The sequence below is a fragment of the Arvicanthis niloticus genome, chromosome X (genome assembly GCF_011762505.2).
Source record: "Arvicanthis niloticus isolate mArvNil1 chromosome X, mArvNil1.pat.X, whole genome shotgun sequence".
Lineage (NCBI taxonomy): Eukaryota > Metazoa > Chordata > Mammalia > Rodentia > Muridae > Arvicanthis > Arvicanthis niloticus.
In genome coordinates, this window is record NC_047679.1 from 11,000,860 (window position 1) to 11,027,960 (window position 27,101).

The following is a 27,101-nucleotide window of genomic DNA, read 5'->3' on the forward strand; positions in this document are numbered from 1 at the left end:
GCTTGAGTGCAGGAAGCTTCAAACAGTACCCCATTGCATTGGTCCCTGAGTTTGGAAGTCAAACCGTGCTCCTCTCTGGGCAATGGTAGCCATGTTTGGAGGAGTACGATGGCCCAAGCTGGGTTACAGTAGAAAATTTTAAGATGTGCTCCAAAAAGTCTGGAGGATTGCTGGGCCAAGGCCGCAAGGAAGGGTGAACAAAAAGGGGCAACTTTCTTGACAGAAACCAAGTGGACAGAGGCAAACTCCGAGACCAAAAGGAGACCAAGAGTTCTGTCTAGGAAAAACTCTCCACAAGGTCCTAGGGTTTTTGACAAGTCTGCCTGGCAGAAAGTCAGAAAGGGAGACTTTCCAGAGATGGAAAATAAGTCTCCAAACTCATCCAGAGTCCAGCCTGGATGGTGCATACTAGAATCAAAAACGGAGAGCAGTCCCTGAAGAAAGGGGGGAGGGATAAGGGGCTGGAGAGGGACCTGTCATAAAGGCCACACACACTGACTGTCCATATGGGCCACCAAATGAAAGGTCAGTGAGAAGAAAAACAGACAGCGGAACAAACGCTTTAGAACGATGCAGATTTTTATCTAGAGGGGAAAAGCTTCAGATTCGAACAGATGGGTCTCTGTTAGAATCAGAGCCCATGGTCCCCTTATCAGTTGGGTTAGTAATAGGGGAGAAGCGGGTGGAGGGAAAGGTTAAAAGGTTTCCATTTGGGGCCTGCAGTTGAGCATTGCTAGGGACAACCATCGAGTGGTCCGTTAAAGGATGTTAGGTGATCCACAACACCTGTCCTGGCTGCCCGTTACTAGGGATCCCTGGGGCCAGGCGGTGGAAAATCTAGAGAAACAAGTTAATTTACTTCTCGAAGCCAAATTATTGTAGTTATTCACTGCTCAAGCAAAATGGAGTTTTACAAAATAACATGGCCCTAGCAAACATCCTGAATCTGTCTCCTGTGATGAGGAGTCCCAAAGCACGAGTACCCTCCGGGGACTCTCATCACTTCTAAATGAAATTTCTAGGACTAAGGCACCAAAAAGATATCCTCACTTCACTCAAATGTCCTTAGGGAAACCCTGAAACGTTTGTCCATCCCCAGGGTTTCTAGGACCACCATCTATCTCCATGGCTTGCCTTCCTCCCTCGAGTTCATAATTCTCTATCTCCTAAAATTGAAAACACTCAGACTTGGCCTCTGGGAGCCCATTGCTAGCTTAGCTCCCACTAGGAAGAAAGACTCTGCCTTATCCCATACCAAGCTGCTTCCCAAGTGCCTGTCCCACCGTGAGCTTTGCCAGCACGCCAAACAGTGAGGTTTTGGTTGGTTATTTGTTTGTGTTATCAGCTGGTTGGTTTGGTGTTTCTGTTGTTTTGTTTGGGGGGTGATGAAAGAACTGCTAATTGTAATTGAGTTTCATTTCTTTGAACCCTACGTGGAGATTAAGGGGGGAGGGTTTCCCATTCAAACCCATGTGGAGGAAAAGAAAATTATGTGTATGTGTGTGTGCACGCGAATACATGTATGAGGGAGCGCGCGCACGTGTGTGTGTGTGTGTGTGTGTGTGTGTGTGTGTGTGTGTGTGTCTGTCTGTCTGTCTGTCTGTCTGCCTGCCTGCCTGCCTGTCTGTCTGTCTGTGTCTGTGTTGGGTGCACCAAATGGATAGATGGAATAATCGACAGAATACAACCACGTCTAGAGACAGGGACAAGCAAAAAAAAAGGGGGGGGGGAAACAGACTCAGACAGTAAAGAGGACTGAGGAGGAGAAAAAAAAGAAAAACAGTCTCAGACAAATAGGTGGCTAGGAGACACAACACAAGGTTCATGGTTCAAAAGGACAAATAGGGGAGACACGGGGAAAGAGGAGGAGGGAAACAGTTGGAGGGGTAGTTACTGGAAACAAAATGCCAAAGGAGGCAAACTCAGACAGGTGGGTTGGAAATGGGCTCCTACAGTAACCAGGAGGAATGCCAAAGGCAATCAAAGCCAATAACAGGAAATAATCTACTAGACAGGTACGTACAGCTAAATGCATCCCAAACAGGTTTGGATCAGACACATTAACCAAAGGGTCAAAGGGACAGAGCTAATAGTGGCTGGGTAAGCCAGGTCATCAGATTCTGATGCCAACCTAAGACAGCCTAGCCCAAAGAGAACCCTAGACACTTGGTCCCCCAGATGGAGATAGGGAGAGTATTTGTTGTTGAGTAAGGAGTACGAACCAGTGTCTCAGAGTCTTGGTGCCCATCCCTGGCATTGGGTGGGGCCTGTCCTGGCCCTAATTAAAAGTCCCATGTAGTCTGTCTATTCACTTCCAACCAAGGATGTGACAGGCATGTCTGTCCCACACAAACCATGAGCTCCTTACTGGGCGTCAGCCATGGGAGACCTGAAATCCTAGCTTAACTAGACTGGGCTGCTTGAAGCCCAGGTGGACAAGAAGCGTCTATGTGGAATCTGGTCTGCCTGCCTACCCCCTACAGGGAGCATAGAATTCCCGGAAAGGCCAGAAGCTGGCTGGGCCTTCAAAGGTAGCCTATATGCCCCCACCCCACCTACTTCCCCACAATAGGAAAGACTCTTGCACACTCAGGGACCACAGCTTCATAACCGGCTCCTTCCCAGCTCCATCCAGGGACTTGGTGATGCAGATGCCAAGTCTAGCAAAGTGCACACAAAGACTCACAATCACCCACAAAGAATCCAGGCTGAGAGGCGGGAACACGCTATGGACTCAGGCCCAACTACACGTGAAGTGCCTGAGCTTATGGGACAGTCGTAAACTCACAGCTGTGCTGAACTATAGCGGTCTTCCAAGTGTCACCCACTGAATCAAAGCCTCAAACAACACATAAACTGGCAGAAGAAGACTGATTTAGAGACAAAGTTGCCCCCACAGATTCGCAGACATACCAAAGACAGCCAACTGATTGATCCCACACAGTCACGCAGTTTCTCAGGGTACAAAGATGGACGCACAGATGAGTGCACAGGGCACAGCACATCCCTTTATCTTTCCTACACTTGGATTCAGATGGTGCCAGCGGGGCCAGCTTCCTCATCCGTGCTTGTGGACTCAAGTGTGCCCTTGTGGTCAGAGAGAAACGGGCACTCCCAAGCAGACATGACAGTACAGAGAAACCCAATGATTGGCACACCCATCTGCATTGAAGCACATTGGCCACACACAACCCACGCACAAACACAAGGATTCAGAAACGAAACGTCCAGGGACACCATACAAAGGCACATAAATAAGAGATGCAAGGATATAGAAAGTACACTTCTTTTTTTTTTTTTTCTTTTTTGGTTTTTTTTTGAGACAGGGTTTCTCTGTGTAGCCCTGGCTGTCCTGGAACTCACTCTGTAGACCAGGCTGGCCTCGAACTCAGAAATCCGCCTGCCTCTGCCTCCCAAGTACTTAGATTAAAGGTGTGAGCCACCACTGCCCCGCACAGAAAGTACACTTCTAATGTTACAAAGTGGAACTTCAGAAAATGCTCCTAAATGTGGAAAAAGAAATAAGGAGCCAGCTAGCCACGACTCCAGAGGAAAACACCCATACTACACAGACCGGTTGCCATTCACCAAAGAAAGGCAGAATCACAGCCACCGCAAACACACAGAAAACACTCGTGAGAAATGCACCCACAAGTCTTACAAAGGACACACATAAACACGTAAGCAACATACGCCTCCATTCCGCTGAACTGCACAAGTAGACAGTACCACACGCATCAGTTGCCAGATAAGAAATATGTTAAGTTAGGGAGGTGGTGTGGAAAACACAGCTGGACAAATAAGTAGGAAGACACATATGCCGCTCATATCTCTGTGCTGACTGCTGAAAATGTGACCAGACACGTAAGATACCCACATTATTAACACACACACACACCTTACACCACACATGGGGTCAGGGGAAGGGGCACGCAGCAGCTGTCTCCTTCGCTTCTATTCAGGCCTACGCAGCTTTCTCTCTCCTCTGTCAACCTCCCCCCACCTAGAGTACATCTGTACTTCAGGCTGGCCCGGGAAAAAGACACCTGTCAGCAGAAACCTTGGCCCATGTGACTAAGTGGGGGAGGGGGGCTAGGCAAGTATTTACAGTTCAAGAAAAAAAATCTGAAATCTCCTGTCTAAGGAATTAATAGACCTCGGACAAAAAAAAAAAAAGGAGATACCCTCAGCCACTGACTCACCCATCCATTTTTCAGCTGTAGCCTACTGCCTTGACCACCCTTGCCACACAGCAAATGATCAATAAATTCCAAACATCAAGTGCTGTATCATCATCATCATCATTATTATTGTCGTTGTTATTATTATTATTATTCCTGCCAAAGGAGCTGGGGTGGGGCAATAAATTGTCAGCTAGCTTGCCAGCTCCTTTGTTAGCTCCTGGAAGTTTGAAAACACTACAAATATCAGGCGCAATACATAGATTGGCACAAAGAAACGCAAACGGGGAGTGGGATCTGGCTGTGGAGGACAACCTGTTATGGAAGGAACAGATGTTTGAAAGTATGCCTGCAGCCTTGAGGTCTTGCCAGGGATAAGAACACTTTGTTAGTTGATCAGGGTATGACTCCTACTCAAGGTCATTTAAGGATCTGCTTCTTCGGTAAAGCGGGGCTTTGTGTGCCATGGCATTCCTATTTAGACACAAGTCATTTTGGAAAGCAAGGCATGGAGACCCATGTCTGCTCATGGTGCAGGCTGAGAGGATCTGAGATCTTCAGTAACAGACATCTTGAGCTACATGATGAGACTATTTGAGAGAGAGAGAGAGAGAGAGAGAGAGAGAGAGAGAGAGAGAGGAGAGGAGAGGAGAGGAGAGGAGAGGAGAGGAGAGGAGAGGAGAGGAGAGGAGAGAAGAGAAGAGAAGAGAAGAGAAGAGAAGAGAAGAGAAGAGAAGAGAAGAGAAGAGAAGAGGAGAATCGGTCCTTCAGGAAGACCCCTGATTTTCATTAAAATAGGTCAGAACTCAGAAGCAGAACTCCTGCTCTACAGGAGCAGGAAAAACACAGCCAAGCAAGTCTTTGGCAAAAGCTTTCTGTCTCTGCTCAGCCACTCCTCCTTAGCTCTTCGGCCCTGGCCCTGAGAAATTCCTAAATTTTGCTGTGCCTCGAGAGCAAGGTAAATGCCTAATTTAGGAAGTCAGAGGGAGGATGGATTTCGAGAGTAAAGCACGTATAGCCACGCTTAGCTCCTCTAACTGCCCAGTATAAGTTTGTGGACCGAATAGATGAATGAATGGTCTGTAAAGCAAAACCCCCCAATCTTCTGCAGTTTGAATTTTAATCTGTCCTTTCATGAAGACACCCCACTGGGAAACTCTTTTCAATCCTTTCCTGACCCTCAGAGTTGTGTCCATGCACACCCCCTGCCTCCCCACCCCACCCCTGCCCTCTGCACAGCGATTGAAGCCCTTCTGGGCCCAGGCTTCCTCTTCCCCTCAAACTCTTAAAATGCCCTCTCCCGGAAAGAGTTGGTCTGGCTGACGGGAGGGAGGACACCTTTACACTCAGTGGGGTGTTGGGTGGGAGCCTTTGGCTCCGGGAAGAGCCTGGGTGTAACTGGCTTGCCTGGCAGGAATGAGGATATTCTTAAGAGACACTTGTGTGTCCCTTCCCTTGGCTATTAGAGTATTGAAACAATGCACCCCAAGAAATTGGAATTTCCCCAGGAATCTCATGCTGGGCTAAGGGGAAAAAAACGCTGAAATCTGGGGCCAGCCAGGGGGAAACCTTGTCTCTAGGAAAGAGATATTAGAACTTGTCAGACTATCTTGCTGGAGAGACTGACACAGACAGCTGACAGGCCCCATGGGCAGCATCACACTTTGACTGGGATAGCTCAGCTATGCATAACTCTGACCCCCTACTTAAACCTGAACCTCATGTTAACTCACCTAGGAGAAACTTGGTAAAAGGTTGTCGCTGAATCTCTTTGTCCCTCTTTCCAGTGTTCTCACAATGATTAAATCTCCTTTTCCTGCTTTTCACTATTAATTTGTCTCTTCCGTTGGCTTATGGAGGACTGGTGGCCGAATCTGTCTTGTTATGTGACACTAATGCCTCCAGTGGCATGGGGAACTCAGAGCCTGGCTCCTGGCTCCCAAACCTTGAGCCCTGCTGGAGGAAGCAAGTTTCTTTGCTAAAAATTAAACATCCTCTTTGTGACCCACAAGAAAACAGGACATAGGAAGCATCCAGCAGGATGAACATGGGCCCCTGTGCCTGGCACTCCCTCCTCTCTTGTGGAGTGGTGGCCTGTTTGAACCCTTCCTTTCTCACACTTGTTTACTGCAGCGGGAGGATCCAGGTTCCCATCACCCCACAAGACTCTCTTGAGCTCCACTGACCAAAATGTTGCTTCACCTTTCTAATGTAATGTAACATTTTGCTTCTTCTGTGGTGATGGAGCCTCAACTTAGAGCCTCCATCCTTGGACCTCACATGCACACCTCAGGCAAGTGCTCTCTACCTGAGCTGCATCCCAAACTGTCACTCCTACCTTGGCTCTCATGTACCTTAAATGGTTGTTGCTACGTAACAGGGCCCCATCACAGCCCTATCCAGAGTTTTTAAAACAAAACCAAAACAAACAAACAAAACACTCTCTCCCTCAGGAATATTTCTGTCTCTTCATAGAACCTCTCTAGAATACAGAGTAGCAGCATAGGGTCTGGGACACTCCTCAGTGGATAAATGCACTAGCCACACAAGAGAGGTGACCCGAGATGGATCTCCAAAACCCAAGTCAAAATTGGATGAGGTGGCATGCAACTGTAATCCTGGCACTCATGTAGTGCAGTGGGAGGCAGAGGCAGGAGAATAGCCCAGAAGATAGCATGCCAGCTTCCTGGGCTACATAAAACAGCAGCAAAAAAAAAAAAAAAACAGTGAGAGAAGAGAATCTACCTCAACAAAGTGGAAGGCAGGAACCAGTTCCCTAAAGTCATCCTCTGACCTCGAGACAAGCACACACACACACACACACACACACACACACACACTTTTTTTTTTTCTGTTACAGGGTCATTCTATATAGCCTTTCCTGGCGTGAGTGCACTATGTAGACCAGGCTGGCCTCAAACTCACAGAGAGCCTTCCAGGTATGCACCACCAGGCTCTGCTTAAAAAATAATAATGCAGAAAGTGAGGCTGGGGATGCACCTCAAAGCTGTTTACCTTGTTTGCAAAGGCTCCTGGGTGCTTCAGCAATAAAAGAAAATACAGAACATACTGACAAGAAAATTAAGTAACAGCCACAAAAGGCTAGTTCCGATAGTTAAACTGAGAGCAGACCCTGTTCTAGGCAGTAGGGGGCAGCAGAGAGCATCACACTAGAAACCACCCCCCCCCCCCACACACACACACACACACACTTGATGGAACTCTCATTCAGAGGCATGGAGAGTCCATCTTTTAGTTCTTTGATGCTCACTAAAGTCTTTCCCACTCAGCTTTTTGCGTTTACTGCCCCCTTTTCCCGCAATGCACCTCTTCCAAATATCTGTGCGCCTGCTCTGAAGACTGGAGCAGACTGGAGCAGAAAAATGGACTGATCCCACAAGGTAGAGGCCAGCCTGGGCAACCTCTCAAGATCTCATCTCAAAAAGGAAGAAAGGGCAATTTAATCCTTTCTTCACTGTCCGTTCTCCTCATCTTACTTTATTGCCACCCGACAAAACATCATCTATTTGCTGGCCATGGTATGTCACACTTGTAATCCCAATGCTAGGGAGACTAAGGCAGGAGGACCAAGCCTCAAGGACAGCATGGGCTATATAGGAAGACCCTATCTCAAAGATGAAGCATTTTCTTTTCTATTTACTAGTATAGCTGTATTTAATACAGTTACCTTACTAAATGTATAGAGACATATTACCATATACACTGTATGTTATATGTATAGGGTGATGCCTAGGTTTTATACATGACACAAAATATATAAAAAATGTGTGTGTGTGTGTGTGTGTGTGTGTGTGTGTGTGTATTCAGTCCCAGGAGATCCAATACCCTCTTCTGGCCTCAGAAGGCACCAGACAGACATGCTTTTGATTCACATACATATGTGAAGGCAAAAACACGCACACACATAAAACAAAATAAATAAAATCTAAAAATAACATTTTAAAAGAATTATTTATTTTATGTATGTGAGTACACTGTCACTGTCTTCAGACACACCAGAAGAGGGCATTGAATCCCATTACAGACAACTGTGAACCACCATGTGGTTACTTGGGAATTAAATGCATCTTAACCACTGAGCCATCTCTCCAGCCCCTAAAAGTAACATTTTAAGAATTCAGCAATGCACTGGAAACAACTTATATAGGTTTTCACAAGTAAGCTTGTTCAGTTTTGAGAATTTTGTAAACTGACTGTTAAAGAATTATTATTGTTAAAATTGAAATGCTGGGACTAGAGAGTTGGCTCTAGGTCAAAAACCCTTGTTGCCTTTGCAGAAAACCCAGGTTTAGTTCCCACCATCCTGACTCCAGCTCCAGGGTCTGACACCTTCTGACCTCCTTGGGCTGCAGACATGCATGTTTCCTGCATATATATGTAGAAAAAGAACACTCATACATATAAAATTAAATTGATCTTTAAAATAAAATGCTGATTAATCTCAGCATTCAGGATGCAGAGGCAAAACAGATCTCTGTGAATTTGAAGCCAGCCTGGTCTACATAATGAGTTCCAGGACACCCAGAGCTACATAGTAACTCTTTGAGAACCTGTCTCAAAAAAATAAAATAAGAAATGCGGACAGAAGACTGTGGTGGGTGGGAAAACCTGAAAGCTCAGTACTTGGAAGGCAGGGAGTAGTTTGTGGGTTGGAGGCCAGCTTGACCTACATTGAGACCACGGGAAGAGAAAGAGAGGAAGAGAAAGAAAAATAATACTGTGAACTTAACAGTTAAGTGGATAGGATTTTTAAATATAACAGATCCTCACAATATATCACTTCCCAGTTATCTGATTGTATTGCCTTCATTTCCTATGTTCTTGAAGCCACTTCTCCTATTGTACGGTCGAATTAATACATAATGGTGTACTGCTGCACCTGTGTTTAGACTACACATGGGTGACTTAAAATCTGACCAGATGATAGATAATATGTAAACCATGGAAACTAACAAATGCTACAAACAGACCCAATCCCCTACCCTGCCAAAAGCCAGTTAACCATTTACCAGCACAGTGCTGACAGCACTAAATAGTGCCTAATACACGGTAAATACTCTTTCAATTATTGTGTTTTATGCACTAGGGCACTAGGGCAGTTGTGTGTGTGTGTGTTTTGAGCACACACACAAAAAAACATATACATATTCATATATGCTTTAAACTTTTATTCATTCATACATTTATCTACCTATTTACTTATTTGAGGAGGGGGCACGTAACACAGTGCGCATGTTGGAGATCAGAGGACTGTCCTCGTCCATCCACCTTGTGTCCGGGGAATCGAACTCGGATGGTCAGGTTTGGAGGCAAGAGCCTCTACTTAGTGTGTCTCGCAAATCCGTAGACACGCTTTTCAGCGGTGCCGGTGGAGGTGGTGGCCGCAGTAGTGGTGGTTAAAATGTATCAAGAAGTATTTGGAAAATAAACAATTAGGAAAGCATGCACATCTAACTCTCCGATTAACACCGTGAATTCTGCATAGGTAATTATCTCTACTTTTCAGATGAGGAAACTAAAGTTCTAAGGTGGCAAAATTGAAAGCACTTCAATCAGCCGGTAGAAGTAGGATTCAAAATTGCAAATAGCATGTGATAGCTTCCCGGGCGGAGGTAGAATTCAAAATTGCTCGCCATAGCTTCCCGGCTAGCTTGCTTTTTCAACAGGCTTTCCTCCCGTGGTCACGCCCCACCCCCTTGCGTAATTTCCTTTCCCGCCAGACTTAAAGAAAATGGGTCATGTCCGCTGCATTTTGGGAAATGTAGTACATAGGCTCAATAACCGCCCCGATGTAAAAAGGAAAAGGCGACCAAACAAGTTATCTTGGCCTCCTTTTTCTTGCTTTTTTTTTGTCCCAGTGAGCAGAGAGGGGTAGAAGTTTCCCATGCCAAGGTCTGTCTGTGTAGCCCAGACTGGCCGAGAATTCGTTATCTTGCTCCTAAGCGCCCCTATACGACCTTGGCCTTGAAACAAAGAACAAAGAGCCAATTCACATGCCTTGCAACATTATTGGACAAACGATGTCAGTTGCATTCTGGGAAATGAAGTTCCTGTGACCCGGATATGTCGACTCAAGATGACGAGACTAACGTCATACGTTGTACTCTGGTCTGGACCTCCGGGGAACTGAACTGTTTTACAAAGCAAACTTTACCACGTTGCGACAACATCTAGGCGTGTGCGACAGGCCTTCGGGTCCACTCCGAACACCAACGGGAGCCCTACCTTTTCTCACCAGTTTGCGCACTCTTTTCGAGGCTGGTGATTAGCCACCTTCTGTATCCAAGAGCTGAGGTAGGTCCTGGGGCACCGAGGACTTGAATTGGGACCAAGACTGGAGGCGTGCCTGCTCTGTCCTCAACTCGGGATGAGGGGACTCGCTATCGGTGCTGCAGTTGCATAGTTCAGTCAAGCCCTGGGAAGCTTGCCTAGCTAGAGCAGGGAACTAGAATGCTGGGTGAACTCGAGGGGTACAGCATGGAGCTACACAACTGATCTGCTATCGGCTGGGCCTTCTTGAAGGGTATTTGGTGGTCCTGATGGGCTGATGCTCTTTGAGGCTATGCAAATAGTCTTAGGGCTATTAATAAAAGATGGGTCTTGAAGGTATTAGATGCGTTGTGCTGTGTCCGCCGGGAAATTAATGAAAGCTAATAATGAGAGTGGTGGCTGTTCGGCAGTTTGGATAGTAATCGATATTGGTGAGGTTATGGAGAGAATAACAGAGATGGGTAAGCAGAGTGACAAACTAATGGAGCAGATAAATTGTTATAATAGAGACCTAACAGGTCAAGATCCTCCAGGCATTAGTGGGGATTAAGGTGATAGTAATTAATGACTGGAGGCATAATCTATGAAGGGATTGGTAGGCTGCAGAGTGGAGAGAGAGAAGGCTATGGGAAGTGGAATGAAGTGTTAGGTAATAGGTGTGAAAAGCAAGGGCTTAGTGGAGGGGACAGTAGAATTCTGTGAATCTAGAGACAATGGAAATAACTAGAAACGGTCAGGTGTTGATAGAGATGAAATGGACAGAGAAAAATGGTTGAGAGAAGAGAGATTACTTGTGTAGTGTGTCAGTGACAGTCGTCAGAGGTGAGCAGAGTCAGTAGTGGGTCCTCTGTCAGTTAACAGTGGTGTCCCACGGTGATGGGGACCTATTCGATGAGCAAAGGGGCCTCAGAGTTCATGATAAGGCACTTGAGGGCCCTGTCTGGGCTTCAGTCTCCATGTGTTGAATGAGCTGTCTGTCATGTGGGTCCCATGGACTCAGTTAGCTGTACTTTGTTTTCTTTGCCCTGTGTAGGACAGCATCAGCAAACTACCTACCAGCAGACTGAGATGGGACGGACGTCTAAGGATAAACGAGACGTCTACTATCGCCTGGCCAAGGAGAACGGCTGGCGGGCCCGAAGTGCTTTCAAGCTGCTTCAACTTGATGAGGAATTCCAACTCTTCAAAGGTGCCTAATTTGGTGGCTAAGTGACCTGGGGGTGGAGAGCAGGCTGTTTCTGTAGAAGTCCCTGTAGTGGGTGGGCTAACTTGGAGCACGGAGACAGGAAAGAAGATGGGCCACCAAAGAGGAGGCGGTCACAGGGGCAGTAGGTAGACAGACAGGTTCTCCACAGGATAGAGGTGAGTCTTGCAATATCTTCTGGTTATGCAGCCGACCAGTATGTCTTCACTGTGTGTGCACAGGTGTCAAGCGAGCAGTTGACTTGTGTGCAGCCCCAGGCAGCTGGAGCCAGGTGCTAAGCCAGAAGGTTGGGTGAGTGGAGGGGCTAGAGGGTGACCTGGTAAGGGGAAGGCCTGGACCATAAACCCTATGCTGACATCGACTATGCTATCTGCAGGAGCCAGAGTTCTGGTCAGGTGGTGGCTGTGGACTTGCAGGCTATGGCTCCACTCCCAGGGGTGATACAGATCCAGGGTGACATCACTCAGGTGAGAGCATGCCTGAGAATATTGGGGTTATCCTGAGTGATGGGCTCCATTTGGGGGCTATAGAAAGTACAAGAGAAACAAGACGATAAAAACTGAGAAAGGCTATGTAATCCCCGGATTTAAAAGGCTGAGGGTGACGGGTAATAAGTACAAGTAAGATATTTTAAAGCTAGCCTGAGTTGTAACTCAGTTGTAACTGAGTTGTACCTGAGTTGGACTGTGAGATGGCTTGAGCAGGTAAAAGGGCTTGCCAACAAACCAGATGACTGACTTCACCCAAAAGTTGTCCTCTGACCTCCACATGCATATGCACCTAGACACATACACACCATAACTGAATAAATAAAGGCAGTTTTAAAATATCTTAGGGGCTGGAGAGATGGTTCAACAGTTAAGAGCACTGGTTGCTCTTCCAGGGAATCTGGGTTCAGTTCGCAACACCCACACAGTGGCACAAAGCTGTCTGTAACTTCAGTGCCAGGGAATTGGATGTCATTTTCTGACCTCCCCCAGCACCAGGTATACATGTGGGGCATAAACATGCATAAAGGCAAAACACCTATCTACCTTAAAAAAAGAAAAGCAAAGGAAGAGAGGGAGAGGGGAAAAATTAAAAAAAAAAAACTTTTTTAATTAATTGATTAATTTTGTTAGTATTTGTTCTGTATATGTGTGTGGGTGTTTGCGTGCCACGGTGTGCATATAAAGGTCAGAGGATTCCTTGGAGGAGTCAGCTTTCTCCTTCCACTATTTGAGCTTCATCGATGGAACTCTGTCTGGGTCACGAGGCCTGGCAACAAGTGTCTTTACCTACCAAGCCAGTTCACCAGCCCCTTAAATTTTTTTTTTTTTTTTTAAAGAATAAATAAATAAGAAAGAAGAGGGGACTGGAGATGTAGCTTAGTGCTAGAACACTTGTCCAGTATAAGCATCCTGGGTTGTATCCCAGTACCAAAGACAGACACTGAGAAAGACAGAGACATCAAAAGGTGATGAGGAGCTGGGGGGGCGGTGGTGGCGCACGCCTTTGATCCCAGCACTTGGGAGGCAGAGGCAGGAGGATTTCTGAGTTCGAGGCCAGCCTGGTCTACAGAGTGAGTTCCAGGACAGCCAGGGCTACACAGAGAAACCCTGTCTTGAAAGAGAGAAAAAAAAAAAAGATGATGAGGACGGATCCCCGGAGATGCAACCTGGGCTTAGACAGGCAAAACCTAAGAACATGGTTGTCCTCGAGGCTTTGAGGCTAGAGCTGGGGCTGTGGGCAGGTGGGATTTGAGGGTGAGGGCAGCAGAGGGGTACTGAGGCCATTCACCCCCTTTCTCCATAGCTTTCCACTGCCAAGGAGATCATCCAGCACTTTGAGGGCTGCCCTGCTGACCTAGTAGTCTGTGACGGGGCTCCTGATGGTAAATGGGATGTGGGGGTGACCTCTGATTCTTAGCTCAGTTTTTTCTCCCTCTTTCCATTTCCCCCTCTCTGGCAATTTCTCCCTACCTCCACTCTCATTGTCCATCCTCCTTCTCCCCACATTTCAAGTTTTTTGGGGTTTTTTTTTTTTTTTTTTTTGACCGTTTCATGGTGCTGAAAATAAATGGACCCTCACGGATTCAAGGCAAGTATTCTGCCGCTAAGATTTACCCCCTGCCCATCAGCTGTGTGCTGTGTGTCAACCCTTCTGCCTTCTCATCTGAGTGCCTGCCCAGTCCTGTTCACTGTTTTTGACTTGATTTGTTTTAGCCAGCCATCCATTTGAAACATTTTTCTGAGCCCATGCTGTGTTGGGAAAGTGTGCATAAATAAATTCCACTGGTCTCTGGCCTTGCAAAGTCAGTGTTTCAGTGGGAATGCATAGAAGAGATAGTTGAGCTGATGGCTCAATGCTTGGTAATTCCAGATCTTGGGAGACTGAGGCAGAAAGATCTTTAGTGATCAAGTGATCAAGGTCAGTGTGGATTAGAAAGGCCCTGTCTCAAAAACTAAAACTTGGTGGGTGGGGGGCTGACTTAGTGATTAAGAGTGCTTGCTGTTCTTCCAGGGAACTGAGTTCATTTGAGAGCCATCCATGCCTGGTAGTTCACAAGTGCCTGTAACTTCAACTCCAGAGGATCTGACACTCTCTTTTGGCCTCCGTGGGCACACACATGTGACGTATAAAACACTGACACACATACATAAAATTTTTTTTTAATGTTTTAAAAATACACAAAATGGCCAGGCAGTGGTGGTGCACGCCTTTAATCCCAGCACTTGGGAGGCAGAGGCAGAGGCAGGTGGATTTCTGAGTTCGAGGCCAGCCTGGTCTACAGAGTGAGTTCCAGGACAGTCAGGGCTACACAGAGAAACCCTGTCTCGAAAAACCAAAAAAAAAAAAAAAACACAAAATGAATAGCAATTTACAATTTTAATAAAAAGATAAACTTTTTTTTAAAAAAGGTAATAGATCCTGTAGGGAAGTCACTGAAACAGGCTAGGGAAGTAAAAACTACCTGCCGAGATTTGAAATAAAATAGACAGGAAAGGCTTCATTGACTTGTCAGCAGAAAGAAGTGATAGCAAAGGGGCCGATGGGCCGTCAGTTACAGCATTGCTCTTGATAGTACGAACTTGGATAAAGCCCGAGGGTTGTGGACCAAGGAAGACTGCCTGGCTGGGATTGTGACTTAGGCTTCTTGAACAGTGTGAGGGGCAGAGGTGGAAGCAGCTCCCCCACCCCAACCCCAAGGAGGATATGGTCACTGCAGTAGTGCAAAAGAGTGACTTAGTGACAGGCAAAGAAAGAATGGTCCCATTTTGAAAATCTAGAATTCATGACATGGGCCAAGGTTGGTCACAGGGACTAAGGTTTTTGACATGAATAACTAGAAGGATCAGATGAGCTGAGAAACATCAATGAACTGATGATAGAGAAGGAAGTAGCCTTGAACTTGTTGAGCCAATGGGGCTGGTCTATCAATGAAGCACCACGAAGCCATCTGGGCTAGAGGTAGATATACTGCTGCCTGTGAGACAAGTAGTTTCCAGAATTAAAGGACTTCCCAGGTTACTAAGGGCTCAGAGCTCAAATCCAGTTGGAAAGCAATACTCTTTCCAGAACCTTTGCAGTAAGAGGGCCTGAAAAATGTCTGGTTTTTCTAATCTCTGGTCTAAGAAGACATATCACCTCAGAGGGTCCTCTAATGCTGTTCCTCTTGCTACAGTCACTGGCCTCCATGACGTGGATGAGTACATGCAGGCCCAGCTTCTGCTAGCTGTAAGTAACCCTGGTGAATGCCTCTGCCCGCCTTTGGCCCGTTCTTCCCTGCTTCTGTCTCCACCTTACCGGCCTGTCCTTTCTGCAGGCTCTCAACATTGCTACTCATGTCTTGAAGCTAGGGGGCTGCTTTGTGGCCAAGGTGAGCCTTGGGGAGCCTGGGGGAGTGGTGAGAAAGATCCCTGTTGGGGGAAGGTCCCCCTTACGTCTCTATCTTGCCTTCCACACCCTACAGATATTCCGAGGCCGGGATGTCTCCCTGCTCTACAGCCAACTACGTATCTTCTTCTCCAGTGTGCTCTGTGCTAAGCCCAAAAGCAGCCGGAATTCCAGCATTGGTCAGTGAGTGACATGAAGCCTGACAGGCAAGGGGGTGATTGGCCATGTGTCTGCACAAGGTTAAGGTGACAGAGAGTCACCTCTTCCTCACTCCAGGTTTTCTCCCACAGAGGCCTTTGCTGTGTGTCGTGGTTATGACCCTCCTGGGGGCTTCATTCCAGACCTGACCAGACCCCTGCTAAGCCACTCATATGGTGAGAACTGGAGCTGGTGCTGGCCCATGCACCTCATGTCTCCTGAGAACCGAGAACCGTCAGCCTCACACCCTGATGGCAGCTGTACCCCCTTAGGGATATCTCAGATAGTCTTCTAGTGGTAGCTCTTGTTCCTGGTGGGAATTCTGTTGCAGCAAACTAAGCATTCACCCAGGGAAGATCCTACCTGTCTATCCTAGGGAAGCCCTCAGTCACTGCCCTCAGGTAGAAAGCTCACCTGGGTTAAATATGTTCCCTGTGCAAGTCTGTAGCCTCAAACCTGATGGGCAAAGGTGGACCCTGTCTCTGTAGATCCCATTTGAATGAGACAAGGTAGAATGTGCTGGTAAAATGCTGGGCAGGCATGGTACAGTGAAAAGCCAGGCCATGGGCTGACATTTTAGCATCAGTGATCAGAAGATGATCTATCTATACCAGAGGACTAGTTGAAGAGGGACCATGATGGGAGGAGGGGGACTTCAGTGCTGCAGTAGCCTGTATCTTCACTTTTTCTCTTTCCAAGATACAGATTTCAACCAGTTGAATGGTCCCACCCGTGTTATTGTGCCCTTCGTGACCTGTGGGGACCTCAGCGCCTACGATTCTGACCGCACTTACTCTCTGGATGTGAGTGTCCAGCCAGCAGGGCAGGGGTCAGGAGATTGTCTTGGATTCTCAGATTCTCATCATCTCTTGTGTCCTACAGCTAGACGGTGGCTGTGAGTACAAATATACTCCACCCACCCAGCCCCCCATCGCACCCCCATACCAGGAGGCCTGCAGGTTGAAGAAGAATGGACAGCTGGCCAAGGAGCTCCTGCCCCAAGAATGCACCATTAACAGTGTAGACAAGTTGCCCCAGCCTCTGACTATCCATACCCTGCTAACCCCCAAGGTATGGATATGTACCTCTGAGCCCACCATGACATCTCCCCAATGTTCCCATTTCTGTCCTGACTTACTCACATGGTTCTTTCCTGCCTTGCAATAGCTTTAAGAGTCAATAGGTCAGCCTACTGACAAATGGGAAAATGTTGCCAAATACCTGAGTCCCTTTTCTTTTTCTTTGGCAGGTGGAAGACAATGTAATTAATTGTTCACCTTAACACATTAAGGTAAATTTGCTTTTATTTCCCTCTAAAGTTCAAATAAAGGGCACCTTTAAGAAAAATCTGAACAGGGACTGCAAGTTGGCTCTATGGTTAAGAGCAAGTATTGGTCTTGTAGAAGATCTGAGTTTGGTTTCCAGCAACCATGTCTGGGAGCTCACAACCGCCCATGACTCCACCTCCACAGAAGCAGAGATCTCTGGCCTCTCAGGGTACCTACATTCACAAGCACATACCCAGGACACACACAATTAAAAATAATAAAAATAGTTTGAGCATGGTGGTACTCACTTTAATCCCATCACTTGGAGGGATGGGTTGCAGGCAAGTCTCTACAAGATTGAGATTAGCCTGGTCTGAATAGTTCCAGGCCAACTACCAACTAATGCTACATAATGAGACTCTGTCTGAGAGAGAGAGAGACAGAGAGAGACAGACAGAGAGACAGAGACAGACAGAAAGACAGACAGACAGAGCGAATCCCTCAGTGGGCTGGAAATATAACTGTTTGTAGAGTGCTTGCCTAAAATGCACAAAACCCTAGGTTCAATCTTTGACTACCACATAAAAAGCCAGGCATAGTAATCCTAGCACCCAGAAGATACAACAGAAGGATCAGAGTTTATAGAACATCCTCAGATACTTAGCAGGTTTGAAGCCAGCCTGAGCTACATGAAAACCTGGCTCAAAAGATGAGAGACCTCAGTAAATTTTTACTTTCTTTTAATTTTTTTTTGAAACAAAAAAATGTGTGTGTGTGTGTGTGTGTGTGTGTGTGTGTGTGTAACCCAAGTTCTGTAGACCAGGCTGGCCTCAAACTTAACAGAGATTCACCTGCCTCTCTCTCGAATTCTGGAATGAAAGGCACACACCGACACTGCCCAGGGACTTTAAAAAAATAAAAGTTTATTTATTGGGTATACACTCATACACATACAATTTAAAAAAAAAATCTTAAAGGGTTAAAAGGTTCAATCTTCAATACTGCCAAGGAAATAAATAAAACAAAAAAATATATTAAGAGCTGGGGATGTAGTTTAGTTGGTAAAATGCTTGTCTGGAATGGATAAAGCTCTGAGCTCCAGGACCATGTAGTAGCTAGCCCATGCCAGTAATTCTGTGGTAGGAAGTTGTCTTATTTACTTTTTCATTGCTGTGATAAGTCACCATGACCAAGGCAACTTATAGAAGAGAACCTTCATTGGGGGTTTACAGTTTCAGAGGGTGAGTCCATGATCGTATAGCAGGGAGCATGGCAGCAGACAGGCATTGCTCTGGAGCAATAATTAGTAATTGTGAGATATGAACCACTGGGCGCACACACACAAACACACACATATATATAGATAGATAGGAGAGCAGGGAGGGAGGGAGATAGATTACTGGGAATAGCCTGGGCCTTGTCCCCAGTGACAGTGCCTCTTCCAACAAGACCACACCTCTTAATCTTTCCCAAAATAGTTCCACCAACTGGGCACCAAGCATTCAAAACCATCACAGACACTCAGAAGTACAAGGTCATCCACAGCTATATACTAAGTTGTATGTCCAAGAGGACAGTCTGGGCCAAAGTTGAGGCTCTAGAGGTGGCCAAAAGATGGTGTCAGGTCCGCTGGACCTGGAGTTCCAGGTGGTTGTGAGCCACCATGTAGGTTCTGAGACTCAAACCCAAGACCTCTGGAAGAGTAGCCAGTGCTCTCATAACCACTAAACCATCTCTCCAGCCTCCGGCCCCCACCCCCAAGAATTTGTTAAAGAAAAACAAAGGTTCTTTTTCTCAGTAAATGAATGTGTAGAGAGCACTGAAGAGCTTTAAACTTTTTGGTACTACCTGTTGAGGGGGTTGGTAAATACTTACCAAATGAATACCTGCAGGCAATCTAGGTTTAGAGATCCAGCAGGAAACAAAGAGTCTATACATTCTAACTTGTATTTGACTGTGTTTACAATGGTCTCCTAAGATACTATCTGATTTTTATACAATAACAAAAGCACCCAAGGTGTATTTCCCACAGAGGCGCCCTTTCACTGAAATGCATGACTGCACATGTAAAAGTAGTACAAGTTATGGAAGGTAGGAAAAAGTAAAGCAAAATGAAGAAAATCAGAGAATGCAGACAGGAGTTTGGAGTTTTGAAAGTCTTTTTCTAGCCAGGCACTTAGGAGGCAGAAGCACCAGGATTGTGAGTTCGAGGCCAGCCTAGTCTACATGCGAGTTGACAGCCAACGCTATGTAGAGATACCCAGTGAGAAAATGAAATAGAAAAACCAAGCCGGGCAGTGGTGGCACACGCCTTTAATCCCAGCACTTGGGAGGCAGAGGCAGGCGGATTTCTGAGTTCCAGGCCAGCCTGGTCTACAGAGTGAGTTCCAGGACAGCCAAGGCTATACAGAAAAACCCTGTCTTGAAAAACCAAAAAAAAAAAAATAAGAGCATGTTGGTTTTTAAAAGAGCTTTCTGAGGTAAAGAAACCACTGAGGGGATTAAGGTGTGGGGACTTGGGGGGTTATCTAGGGGAAGAACATTCCAGGCACAGCAGAGTTCAAGGTTAAACTACCTGAAATAGAAGAAGCCGGCTGGTCTGTAGTAGGATGGAGTTAGATGTAACCATTCGGAGACAGCCTTTTCTGACAATGGCCTAGCAGGTTACTCCCACTTAAGTCTTTTATAAAGGGCACCTTTAAAAAATGAAACACAGCCTGGGGGGTGCATGCCTTTAATCTCAGTACCCAGGTGGCAGAGGCAGGTAGATCTCTATGAGTTCAAGGCCAGCCTGATCTACAGAGTGAGTTTCAGGACAACCAGGGCTACAGAGTGAAACCCGGTCTGGGGTGGGGGTGGGGGGGCCCAAAAGAATTGACACCCAGGGGTTCACACCTACCTAATGCACCAGGCTCAACATGGTACACAGATATGCAAGGCAAAACACCCATACACATAAAATAATTAAGCAAGTACACTTAAAATGAAAATAAATAACATCTTTCTTTTCTTAACTGAAATAGGCCAGGTGTGGTGACACAGGCCTTTAATCCTACACATAAACAACAGTCCAGCCTAGGCTACATGGTAAGACCCTGCCTTAAGCAAAATACAAACAAACAATCAAACAAAACACTGAAACAGGTGGGTTGTAGGTCAGTGATAGGGATTGCAGGGCATACATGAGACCCCCAGTTGCTAGGATTAAAGATGTACACGCCCATACCTGCTGGCCCCAATTATACTTTGAAGAAATTAGTTCTAGGGCTGAAGAGATGGCTTAGTAGGAAAAGACCAACCAGTTAAATCCCTGTAACCCCTATGGTAGGAGAGAAGTGACTCCCAAAAGTTGTCACCTCCACTTGCACATGTATACAAAATAAATAAATGTAAAAAAAAAAAACGATTTTAGATAAATCTGTTCTTAAGTGCCTGTGGGCCCCCTGTTCAATCCTAGCCTGGTCCCAGTGGGGAGCAACACAGCTATGAGAATGCAGTGGTACTTGGAGTTAACCTTTTGACACGTGTGAGGTTTTTTTTTCAAATATATGTACATTTCCCTTTATGTTAGGGTTTGCAGTAAAAGCCAAAGTAATACAGCCCAAAAGTTGCTGCCTGACAAGAAAACCAGAAGCTGGCTTGATGAGTTTGTTTGCAGATATCATCTATGGGGACTGAACAGACCGACCTAGAGTGAATCTACAACAACTCAATGACGACAAAGAAATGGTGAAGACCTCAGAGCTGCAGGAGGGATTGTTTGAGACTGTGAGCACATTCCTCTTCTCTAAACCTCTCCTGGAGTGTCCGGAGTAGGCCCAGGATTTTCCCCCAAAGTTCTGGTTCTTACTATGGTTAAACATCAGGGACCTTCACCAAACATGATGAAGGAATGTGTGAATATTGTCACTATAATGGAAGTTCAGCTTTACTCCCAGTTAACAAATATTGGCAATAAATCAAAATAGGAAAAGCCCTATGTATGCAAGTCGCTTACTTTTTATATGACAGTTTATAGACATCTGAAATACTGCTCATATTTCTCACCACTTTGGATAATAGTTGATTTTATAAACTGATCCTATAATTAGACATCTTTTTTTCAAAGACTTATTTATTTTATGTGTGTGAGTACACTGCAGCTGTCTTCAGACACACACCAGAAGAGGGCATCAGATCCCATTACAGATGGTTGTGAGCCATTACATGTGGTTGCTGGGAATTGAACTCAGAACCTTTGGAAGAACAGTCAGTGCTCCTAACCGCTGAGCCATCTCTCCAGCCCCATAATTAGACATCTTATCTATGACTGCATCCCAATTTGGAGTGATTGACTGGCCAGGTGTTTGTGAGACAACATCTTTCCATATAGGCTAGACTGCCCTTAAAACTCAAAATCCTCCTGCATCAACTCCCTGAATGCTGAGATTGCAGGCCTTTGCTACTATATTCCAGTAACAAACCTGGCTACTATATTCCAGTTTTATTCAAATGTAAGGTGGTAACTATTTCAGCATAATCAGCTTTCCTCATTACTCATGCTTGTCTGTATGCATGATATGCAGGTATGCCTTCAAAAACATCCTGTGATGGGCTGAGGATGTAGCTCAGTGGTAGGTCCTTGCCTAGTATGCATAAGGCCCCGGGTTCCATTTTCTCACACACATACACAAACACACAAAGTCTGTTAGTTGGATATGGTACTACCACCACCTATAGTCCTGGCCACTCAGGTGCCCAAAATGAGAAGCCTCAAGCCCAGAACTTCAAGGTCAATGTGGACAATATAGCTAGGCCCTTTTCAAAAAGAAAACAGAAGGCGAAGCCATATGTAGTACACGCCATAATCCCAGAATGTGGGAGATTGAGTTTGAGGCCAGCTTGGGCTACATAGTAAGACCCTGGGTCAAAAAACAAAGAAATTCTACAACAAACAAATTCCACAAACAAATTCCATGAAAGTTCTCAGATTTAACCAGATATCCAAAGGATTTATCAAAAAAATTTTTGTTGTTGATCGAGAAAGGGTCTCATATAGCCAAGGCTGGCCTCAAACTTACTATATACCCAAGAATGACATTGAAATACGGATCCTCCCATTTCTACCTCCCAAGTACTGACATTAAAGACATGTTTCACGATGCCTAATTTTACTGAACCAAGCTTTTTAGCTCTTCTTACTTAGCTAACATGTATAAGTCCTTGAATTCTATGCCCAGCACTACCAATATAAATGGGTGTTCGAGGGAGACTTGTTTTCTAAAGAAATGTCCAAGTCTTCTTTGACTGCAATCCTGAGTTTCTACAGCCCAAAAGTCAGGAACTGGCATGAAGTCCCTAAACTATAGGCACCATCTTCTGTGGCTTAGTCTTTACAATGTCTATACAAAAGTATGTCCACACACCTGCACTTTGGTCTCAGACCACTCCTCTCTCTGCGATTCCAGGAATGTCTGCACCCCACTCGGTTTAGAGGTGTTCACACTACAATGATTTAATCTGAGATGATTCTTCTCATTCAAATCAGTGTGACCACAGGAATGTCCACAACCCAGGCTATCTGACCTCAGGAATGCATGTCTGGAGGGCATTCAATCACAGATGCTTCTACAACCACACCCACTGTGGCACCAACTCAGCAGTGCCCAGGAAAGAACCAGAGAGCCCCCACAAGTGCCCCTATTCCAGGCTTTAACTCTTAGGAGGGGTATGGGTGGAGCAAGTGATCCAGGCAAAGGGGAAACCGTGTACTTGCCCTATTCCATGATCAGCAAACAGAGATGGGGGATGGAGCTGGAACAGTCAGCCTGAGGACCAGTAGTGGGACATGAGATCAGAGAGGGCCTATAGGAGCAAGAAATGCCTAAATAGAAGCCAATAGCACAGAAAACAGCCCAAGGGTCTGGAGAGATGGCTCAGCTTTAGAGCATCTGTTGTTCTTGCAGAAGACCCAGGTTTAATTTCCAATACCCTCAAGGTAGCTGAAAACCATCCATAACTCCAGTTCCAGAAGGCATTGCATGTGGTATATAAAACAGACAGAAAGAAAACACACACATATGTATAAAATAAATCTTTAAAGAATGGGCAGATGGGATTACATAAAGAGCTTCTGTGCTCAACAGAGTGAAAAGACATTCTGTGTAGAGTAGGAGACAATTTTTGCCAGCTATACTAAAGATAGAATTAATATCTGGGGGATGGCAGTGCATGCCTTTAGGCCTAGTGCTAGGGAGGCTACAGATCTCTGACTTGGAGACCGGCCTGGTCGACAGAGCAAGTTTCAAGACAGCCAGGGCTACACAGAGAAACCCTGCCTCAAAAATGTCACATAAAGTAAAACCAAACAAACTAAAAGATTATTGGCCATTTGTATTTCCCTTTTTTGGTTTCTTGAGACAGTCTCTGCAGAGCTGGCTGTCCTGGAACTCACTTTATAGACCAAGCTGGCCTTGAACTCACATTCGCCTGTGTCTGCCTTCTGAGTGCTGGGATTAATATGCATGTGCCACCACACCCAGCTGCCAGTGAATGCTTTTGAAGTATTCAACATCCTTGGTCATCAGAGAAATACACAAACACGTTTGAGGGCTGACAGGATGGCTCAGTAGGTAAAGGCACTGGCTGCCAATACTTAACAACCTGAAGGGACTGCCCAGGGCCCACATAGTAGAGAGACCCGCCTCCTGCAAGCTGTCTTCTAACTTACATGCTGTAACAAAAATTAAAGAAATGTAGCTCACACTCGCCTTTAATCCCAGCACTTGGGAGGCAGAGGCAGGTGGATTTCTGAGTTCGAGGCCAGCCTGGTCTACAGAGTGAGTTCCAGAACAGCCAGCCAGGGCTACACAGAGAAACCCTGTCTCGAAAAACCAAAAAAAAAAAAAAAAAAAAAAAAAAAAGAGTTAGAGGCCAGCCCAGGCTACATGGGACCTCTTGTTTCAAAAAAGAATCAGAAATCAAAATAAACCACTTTGAGATTCTATCTGCCATCCACCCAAAATCTCACCATTAAGAAAACATGCCAATGGGGATTATAGAAACAAAAACCTGGGCTCTTGATAGTGCAGCCTCTATGGGAATCAGTATAGCGACTTCTCAAAAACATAAGACCAGAACTACTGTATGATCTAGCTATACCTCTCCTGAGTATAACCCAGAGGGCTTCCTACTACAGACATACTTGCATATTCATAGCTTTTTTTAAAGCCCTGCTGGGCACATTACTACAGACTTTATTCGGATTTTTTGTTTGTTTTCCACGGATACCTCTTTAGAATAGTAATATTGCATTCAGTTGCTGATTTGTGCTTGTTTGTTTTTTCTTTTTTAAAGATTTATTGTGTATACCGTATTCTGCCTGCATGTATGCCTGCAGGCCAGATCCCACTATAGATAGTTATAAGCCACCATGTGGTTGCTGGGAATTGAACTCAGAACCTCTGGAAGAGCAGACAGTGCTCTTAACCACTGAGCCATCTCTCCAGCCCCTTGTTTTGTATCTTGTTTTTGTTGTTGTTGTTTTTTCCTTCTTTTTTTGAGACAGAGTTTCTCTGTGTAGCCCTTGTTGCCCTAGAACTCACTCTGTAGACCAGGCTGGCCTTGAACTCACAGAGATCTACCTGTCTGTCTCCCAAGTGTTGGGATTAAAGGTATGTGCCACCACCGCCGGCCATCCATATTCCAGCTGCAAGGCAATGGTGGTATAGTTACACAATAGATTTTAATCCAGCTGTAAAGAGAGATGAAATTTGCAGGAAATATGGTGGCACTGGGGACCACTAAGGCAAGTGAGTCTCAGACAAAGGCGCCTTGTTTGTACTCGCGTGGATCCTAGCTTGCATTGTTAAGTGTCTGTCTCTAAGCTAGAGTAAATGTGGGCAAAGGCTATGAAATGGAAAGGTGTCCAGGAGAAGGGGAAAGGCTTTGAAAGGCAGGGAGTGGGGAAAGTAATACAATACAGGAGATGAGAAGATAGGACAGGAAGTACTTGGGGTAAAAGGACACTGTGTGTGTGTGTGTGTGTGTGTGTGTGTCTGTGTGTGTCTGTGTGTGTCTGTGTGTGTCTGTGTGTGTGTGTGTGTGTCTGTGTGTGTGTGTGTGTGTGTGTGTGTGTGTGTGTTGGGGGGGACAGCAATATGCAGATGGGAATGGAAATTAACCCAAACTAAATGTGAATGAAAATACCACAAGGAAGCCTATTCCTTTGTAAGCTTACTTTAGAAGGTAGTAGGGTGGCTGGAGTCCCTTGTAGGCCACAGAAAGGACTCTCTGGGGCAGGGTTTTGTGCTCATGAATCATTTGGTTGTAACAGGATTCCTCTGGCTGTGTGATGCTGGTTACCCAACTTTTTTTTTTTTTTTTTTTTTTTTTTTTTTTTTTTATTGTGAAAGCTCAGAACTGGTCTGGCCGTGATAGCACACACTGTAGTTCTGGAGGTCAAAAAAAGAAAGACGGCATCAGCCTGTGTCACACAGTGGATCCTGTCTGGAAAACATATATCAGCAAGAAAGCACACACATGAACACAAAAACAAATACCAAGAGGTCTGGGGATGTCGCTCAGTTGGTAGGGTGTTGTCTAACATGCATGAAGTTTAGTTTCAATCTCTAGCATGGCATAAACTTAGCATAGTAGCACATACCTCTGTATTCCCAGCACTTGGAGGTGGGTGCAAGATCAGAAGTCTATGGCCAGCCTGAAGTACATGTGATACTGTCTTTGATACATAGAATATTCAAGATTCTTGAATCTATAACATTTATATTTACACAGAATAAAGAATTCTTGGGCACTGCAGAGGTGGTTTAGTAATTAAAAGAACATACTGATGCTCCTCCAGAGGACCTGAGTTTAATTCCCAGCACTTACATTGAGCTTCTCGAAACTTTCCGGAAGTCCAGCTCCAGGAAATCCAACCCTCCTTTTTTTTTTTTTAGAATTTTTAAAAAATGTGTTCTTATGATCCTGTGTGGGTGAGGATATGTACATCACCTAAATGCAAGTGTATTCAAGAGACAAGAAGAAGGCATCTGATCTCCTGGAACTGGAGTTACAGGTAGTCTTGAGCTGCCTTGTAGGGGTACTAGAGCGTAGGTCCTCTGCAAGAGCAGTAAGTACTTGTAACTGCTGACACCATCTGTCCTAACCTCTACCACACATACACACACACACTCCTGCAGCCTCCAAAGACACCTGCATATACTTGGAAAAGAATCACAAACATAAAAAGAAAGTAAATCTTGCTGGGTGTGGTAACATAATCCAGCACTTGGGAGGCGGAGATAAATGGATAAATGTAACATCAAGGTCATAGAACCTGTCTACATAATAATTTCTAAGCTTTTTTTTCCTCTTCATTGGTTTTTCAAGACAGGGTTTCACTCTTTAGCCCCGGTTATCCTGGAACTCAGTATGTAGATCAGACCTACCTGAAGTTCACCTGCCTCTGCCTCCCAAGTGCTGGGATTAAATGCTTGGGACACCACTGTCCAGCATATAATAACTCTTTTTTTAAAAAACGAATTCCTGCTTGGTGGTGGTGGTGGCTCATGCCTTTAATCCCAGCCAATGGGAGGCAGAGGCAGGCAGATCACTGGTGAGATTCAAAGTGAGTTTGAAACCAGCCTGGTCTCCAGAATGTGTTCCAGGACAGCCAGACTACACAGAAGAGACTCTGTCTCAAAAATAAATAAATAAATAAAACAATGATAAAAATAGAAAAAGAAAAACTTTCTGAGTGATACGCTGATCTGCAGATATAGCAGTTTGTCATTGGGAGTCATTTTATTGTTCTGTCCATCTAACAGAATAAATGTAGTAGGGTTTTCCTTAGGACCTATGACCTAAGGCTGGGCGGTGGTGGTGCACGCCTTTAATCCCAGCACTTGGGATACAGGGACAGGTGGATTTCTGAGTTCGAGGCCAGCCTGATCTACAGAGTGAGTTCCAGGACAGCCAGGGCTACACAGAGAAACCCTGTCTCAAAAAACCAAAAAGAAAAAAAAAAAAAAAAAAAAGGACCTGTGACCTATTTAGTCACAGGCTCTTGATCACTTTAGCATCTTAGCATCTTGTCTTTTA

At 45.5% G+C, this 27,101-nt stretch overlaps 1 protein-coding gene across 3 annotated transcripts; it reads left to right on the forward strand.

Moving 5' to 3' along the window:
- The first annotated feature begins 10,230 nt into the window (after positions 1-10,230).
- On the forward strand, positions 10,231-21,110 carry Ftsj1 (FtsJ RNA 2'-O-methyltransferase 1). Of its 3 annotated transcripts, none has more exons than XM_076918521.1 (13): positions 10,231-10,496; positions 11,506-11,661; positions 11,898-11,967; positions 12,053-12,143; positions 13,471-13,549; positions 15,341-15,393; positions 15,482-15,535; positions 15,629-15,731; positions 15,843-15,926; positions 16,450-16,553; positions 16,633-16,821; positions 17,000-17,041; positions 17,154-19,466. In XM_076918521.1, exons 2-12 carry the CDS (start codon positions 11,541-11,543, stop codon positions 17,030-17,032), a joined length of 981 nt encoding a protein of 326 aa, XP_076774636.1. In that variant the 5' UTR covers positions 10,231-10,496; positions 11,506-11,540; the 3' UTR covers positions 17,033-17,041; positions 17,154-19,466. The 3 variants fall into 3 exon arrangements, with proteins under 3 accessions (XP_076774636.1, XP_034342291.1, XP_034342292.1); XM_034486400.2 differs by lacking the exon at positions 17,154-19,466 and adding an exon at positions 20,590-21,110 and having other exon boundaries at positions 10,240-10,496; XM_034486401.2 differs by lacking the exon at positions 17,154-19,466 and adding an exon at positions 20,590-21,110 and having other exon boundaries at positions 10,241-10,496; positions 16,456-16,553.
- The last annotated feature ends 5,991 nt before the right edge of the window (positions 21,111-27,101 follow it).

Coding starts and splice junctions, on each gene's coding strand:
- Ftsj1 (XM_076918521.1), top strand. CDS start 11,541: ATGGGACGGACGTCTAAGGATAAACGAGACGTCTACTATCGCCTGGCC. Junction 12,144..13,470: donor TCCAGGGTGACATCACTCAG/GTGAGAGCATGC, acceptor CTTTCTCCATAG/CTTTCCACTGCCAAGGAGAT. Junction 15,927..16,449: donor CCTGCTAAGCCACTCATATG/GTGAGAACTGGA, acceptor TCTCTTTCCAAG/ATACAGATTTCAACCAGTTG.